The sequence below is a fragment of the Parasteatoda tepidariorum genome, chromosome 3 (assembly GCF_982258835.1).
Source record: "Parasteatoda tepidariorum strain Cologne lab strain chromosome 3, Ptep-v5.0, whole genome shotgun sequence".
In the NCBI taxonomy this organism is placed as follows: Eukaryota; Metazoa; Arthropoda; class Arachnida; order Araneae; family Theridiidae; genus Parasteatoda; species Parasteatoda tepidariorum.
In genome coordinates this window covers 32536283-32542282 of record NC_141757.1, presented here as the reverse complement: position 1 = coordinate 32542282, position 6000 = coordinate 32536283, and the positions used below count along the sequence as shown (strand labels likewise).

The 6000-nt window shown below is 28.9% G+C and overlaps 1 protein-coding gene across 2 annotated transcripts in view; it reads left to right on the top strand.

Moving 5' to 3' along the window:
- Positions 1-333: 333 nt before the first annotated feature.
- The window catches only part of LOC107455203 (tight junction protein 1), a 383960-nt gene continuing 378293 nt past the window's right edge, over positions 334-6000 (top strand). For both annotated transcript variants that reach the window (XM_071177703.2, XM_071177697.2), the window contains exon 1: positions 334-657. In XM_071177703.2, the coding sequence (XP_071033804.2) occupies positions 381-657 (277 nt within the window). In that variant the 5' untranslated portion in view covers positions 334-380. The remainder of the gene's footprint in view (positions 658-6000) is intronic.

The window sequence follows — 6000 nt, the reverse complement described above, 5'->3', positions numbered from 1 at the left end:
GTGAATGAGATTATAATCTTCTTTAAATTTTCGCCAACAGCAGGATCTATCAAAATAAAACTAATTTTATTACCTTCTCAGTTAATAATAATTTTTTTTTTTTTTAAATGTATCATTTAAGTTTTCCGAATGAAACTTTTTTTTTCATTTACGTAGAAACAAATAGCCTAGAAAAGCTTACAAGTTTTAACTGCGTACTGATTAAAATTTAAAAAGATGCAAATGAGAATTTTCTTACGATGTTTAAAAAGTGATACAATTTTTATTGACATCAAAACAGAAAAAAAAAATACAAACCAATTAAAATGAGTTATGAATAAAACTCACCAGATGGCGCGAAAATAGTTTGAAAAGTGACAGCAAAAGTTTGTTAGTTCAAAATGGCGGGGTCGACAAGTGTAACGCGGATGCTTGATCGACATAAAAATGATTTTAATGAATTAGATGCTTCAAAATTATTACAAAAATTAGAATCTAATGGTGTAATAACGAAAGATGAAAAAGCACAGCTCGATGAAGCTGCTACACCGAGTTCCAGGACCGAAGGATTAATAACCATCGTAAGTCGCAAAGGATACAGTGCTTTTCAAGATTTGTGTTTATCTTTAGAAAGTGTTTGTCCCCATCTTTTAACAAAGTTTGCTTTGGATATAGCTGGTAAGTTTCTTTAAAATAATTCATTTTTTGTTTCTGTCTTCACATGTATTTGAAAATTTGTTTTGTCGCGAACGCTTTCTGGACGACATGCACGTGTTTTTTTGTTTACTACCTGTCCGCGGTCGTTTTAATAAAAGCGATAGAGCTCCTTGAATACTTTTTTAATTTTGTGAAAATATTTTAAGCAATATGAATCAATTAGATTTAATTGGGATTTACTTAGCAAAGTACTTTTATTTTTTTCTTCTTTTAGTTTAATTAAGTGAAATTTAATGTTAGATTTCTTTGTTTACATGTCAAGCAGCTTATTATGTAAACAAATTCCGTTGGATTTCGATAATATTTTTCTAGCCTTATTTCAACGAGTGTTGTACTTGATTTGTATACATTAAAAGTTTAATATTTTTTACAGATTTAAAAAAAAATTAAATATAGTTTTTTTCTTCCTTTTTTTAATATCCCAATGTGGGAAAGTTTTGATGAAAATGTTTCGAACAAGCTTTCTAGAATTTCTATTGTTGTTAAAATGGATTTAATTAATCATTGCTATAAAAAAATATGATTTTGTACAAATATTTAAAATTTTTATTATTGCGCATGAAGATTGCAATGTTAAGCAAGTTATTAAAATGAGATGATTGTTTTTTTAATTTTAGTAGTTTATTGACGCGTTTGAAAATTTTTTGCATTCCGTGTATTGTTTTTTTTTTCGCATTAAGAGTACCGTATGAAGTTACGATGGCATGATTGATATAAATATTAATAATTTAATTAATGCTATAAGCAAGGCTTGAAAATCATAGACCTGATCGGGGCATGTAAAAATTTCATTCTGGCATGTACTTTTTACTTTTACATGCAAGATATCATGTTTATTTTTATTAAAAAAAGTAAACCCCAATTGCTGTGTATAAAAAAAAATAAATATAGAAGTCAAAAGTGAGGGGGATATCCTATTGAAGAACTAACTTAATAGTTTTTCAGCAAACTAAATTTATCATTAAAAAGAAAAATAAATTTAAACATAGTTTTTTTTCTATTAGGTGAAATGAATAGGGACAGGTGCATCCACTAATAGAATTTAGATGAAAATGGGATAATTCAGTTTGAACTAATCCTTTAAGCTACTTATTTACTGAATTTTTTTTTTAACCGAAAAATTTAATTCCGCATAGTTTGTCTAAAAATGTCCCTGTGTTATGATAATTATTTTAAAATAAATTACGGGCAATATATCGTATCAAGCGGTACCTTTCATCGAACTTTGATGACAAATAAAAGTATACTTTACTTTCAATTGCCATGCATCTTGAAAAAGTTATTATATTTTAATTATTTTTTAAAAAAAATTTTGATCTAAGAATTATCGTAAAAAAATCGTTATATTTGTTTTAATAGTTTTTCTTAGTTAATTGCTTGAAGGAAAATATGTAGGAATTATTTTTTTTGTTGTTTATATTTCATGCTGGATCTTAACAATAAAAAAACTAAACTTTATTCTCATTCAATTTTTTAAAACGGTATGTTCACGCTAGGTCATGTATTGAGAGTTTGTTAGTTCTTTTTGATGAATATATCTCACCACATTAAAGTGAATTTTTTCACCTTTTTCGCTTTAACTTATTTTATGCTAGTTTTTTTTTTTCCAGAGAGAAAAATTAAACATCAAATTCTTTGTTCTAATAAATTTTTATAACTGTTATGGCTGCATTAATATCTAGTGTATACTGAGTACAGTATCTGATGGTTTTTCAATTTAAGATAACTGATTTTAGAATGTATTTGATAGTTAAAAAAGTTAATTTGGCAAGTTATTACACACTCTTTAAAAAGTTCTTACTCCCGATAGCGTCCACGTTGGAAATCTATGTTTAAAATTATTGAAAGAAAAAAGATTCATCCCTGGTTTAAAAGCAATATTGCATAATGCTAATCTCTGAGAAAAATGAGATTTTTACACATCCGTTGTACCTTTGTTTTTCAGCACTTCCGATTTGAAAAAAAAAAATGCAAATGATAATTAGATTACATTATTTAAGGCACGTAAAAGGTAAATTGACTTTAAAAGATTGAAAATTTATTAAAAAAAATTTGATTGTTGCATTTTTGCAATTTTGTGACATAAAATTCAAGAATTTCTATTTGAGTTATATTTTCTTTATATTCAACTTAGTAGGCAACAAATTGAATTTCAATTCTAAAATTGACATCAGTATTTGCCCGTGTAGTTGACAACTATGCGTTAAGAGTAATGTTGCAATAATTGAATCCTTCAGAATTCTCTTGTGAATACGTTTTTCGTGTTTGGTGTAGATTTATTGCATTGTGACATAAAGGATTAATGCAAGTTTTAGATTAAGAACTCGATTCCAAATTTTTTTCATGGCAAATTCTGTTTCGCTTTTTTTTAGTGATTTAAAGAAAAAAAAAGAGCTCGGAAAACCTCGAGTAAGCAATGAAATTAAAAAAAAAATTTTTTTATTTAAAGTTATTAAGATAAATTGAATTATGACAGGATTAGTCAAAATTACGTAATTTGTTTGCATTTTGATATTTTGAAAAGAATTTTTCGTCATTTGAAACTTAACGGTTCACTCTAGGTTTGCCTGAGAACTCATTTTTTCAAACTTAAAGTAGGTGAAAAAAATTTAGCCGCGATAGAGTTAGTTATAGCCCGTGATCGCGACAAACAATTTTATAATTTTATTTTTATATTATAATCGTCGTTGAGCAGCCGACCCAATTTTTGAGTTTACAACTACCTATGGTTCAACTCCGAAGTCTTGTAATTTTGAACGCAATCCAGAAGACAAGGGAACTCCTGCTGGATCAAGTATTGAGAGAAATTTGCCTTCGTAGGGGACTTTTGATGGAACTAACCCACATTAGAGGGAGAAGAAAAACACGGAAACCATATTCATTAACATATATTCATATGGAGTGGAAAACCACGGGAGCCATATACATCTCAGGGGTCTGTCCAAGTTTTTCTGAGAGTTACCTATTTTGTGAAAATTTAGACATAATTTGTGAAAATTAAAAATTATATTAAAAAATCATCACAAAAATATGGTAAAAATATAGACTTATCGTTTCTTACGGGATACAAAAATAACATTTTAAGAAAAAACATTTTGTGAAACTACCGTTTTTACCAAAGTTGAATTTGTGAAGGTACCGATAAACGGTAGTAAATTTGGCCTGCACAGACCCTTGCATCTACATACATTCATATGGAGAGGAAAACCACGGAAGCCATATGCAGGGGTCTGTCCAGACATTTTGTGAAAGGTCCGTTTTTGTAAAATGGTGAAAAAATTACTCGTAATTTGTGAACATAAAATAAAGTCACATTCTTTCAACCAGGGTCCGCTTTTGGGAATTTGTGCAAATAGGGTCCGTTATTGAAAAAAAAAACTTTTTCAAGGAGTTTTTAAATTGTGAAGACATACAAGATTATGCTCAACACTGTAAAATTATAATTAAAAAACTTAAATTTTAAAAAATAAACAGCAATTGCAGCTACTAAATTAAGAGATGCAACATACAAATATTTGGTATTTAGCATAACGCAGAATATTAATTTCGGACGAATAAAGAAAGAAGCGTCTGCGGAAGACAAAATTTAGTTCGTTTATATGTCTTTCTCCCCCCCCCTCTTCTTGGGCAGGGTTTATTCGATTAACAAAACAATGATGAATATAAACAAATTTGTGAAGGGTCCGATTAAAAGATAAATTATTTTGTGAAGGATCCGTTTTTATGAAAAGATATTTTGTGAAGGGTCTATTAACGGTTCCAAATTTCTTCCAAACAGACCCCTGATATGCATCTACATACGGAGAGGAAAACCTCCCATAGTTAGCTTGATGGCAATGGTACTCTAACCCATGATCCGTCTACCACTGAGGATATTTTACGCTAGCACTGTGGTCGATGTGGGCCGAGTGCGAAATACGTAACGATCACCCATCGCTGTGATTTGAACCCGGTTACCTCATTGGGAGTTGAGTACTCTCTGAGCTACTAGGCTTCTTCTGTCATTATTAAAATAAAAAAAAGTGCATCTGAGTTCAAAACTTACAAGGAAAAACAATCTCTTTAAAACCAAACTTTTTTTTTTTTGGAGCAATATACGCCTGCAGTGTTAGACAGTGTCTGTGAAACCATGCACATGCCTAAGGGTTATAATCGTCGTTAGAATATAAAATCCTGGAGTTGAACCTAAGGCCAATAGTGTTTTGACCTGCATAAAGATAATCAACTATCTTTAAAGTAACAATAAAAAATCGAACTATAAATGCAGGTTCTATTTCATTTCAATTGTTTTCTTTTTTTCCCACTCTCTTCTAGGTCCGAATAATGTATACTATAAACGACAGTTAAATAATAGTTAGTTCTCGTCTTGACAAAAAAATAAAATAAAATTATGGGTTTCTCTTTAATTCGTGATTTAATTACACGGTGGTCATAAATAATGCACCACCGTTCAAGAGTTGGGAAGATGGTTGTCATCTTACCGGTTTCTTATTTTGTCGTCTGCTTTTTTTTGGTGTCGTGCAGTTCTTTGAACTTGTGTACAAATCTGTTTTTATTGAAGATAAGATCACGTTTTTTGACAGTATTATCTCTAAATTCTGCTTTTTCCATGCCAGTTGAGTTTTTGCCCTTCTATAAATAAGATTCCTATGGAATAAATTCGAAATATTACTGCAGGATAAATGTCTATTTCTTGATGCAGATATTTTTTATTTTATTTATAAAAATATTACTCTTTTGTATTATGCTAATTTTCTGAACTAGCAACTAAAGTAATGTATCTATATATTCTGTTTTTCCATTCCAGTTGAGTTTTTGTTCTTTATCTTAAAATAAAACTCATATAGAATAAATTCGAAATATTACTGCAAGATAAATATTAATTTCTAAGTGAAGTTATAGTTATCTATGAAAACTTTGCCCTTTCGTTTTATTATGTTAATTTCCTGAACAGTTAAAATCATATGTTTCGAAATATATTGGAAACTAGCAGTTAAAATTATATATTTCTTAATTCTGAGTACCATTCAAATTGAATTTCTGTTCTTCTTAAAGTAAAATTCACATGGAATAAATTCTAAATGTTACTCAGTGGTTAATATTTATTTCTTTATGCAGTTTCATTTTTATACAGGATGATATTGTTTTACTATTTTAAATTTCTGAATTTCACTAATGATTAATATCGTGTGTCTCCAAATTCTGTTTATTCATGAGTTTTTGTTCTTTTTTATTATCTCAAAATATAATAAATTCCAAATGGTATAAATTCCAAATATTATTCTATGAAAAATATTCATTTCT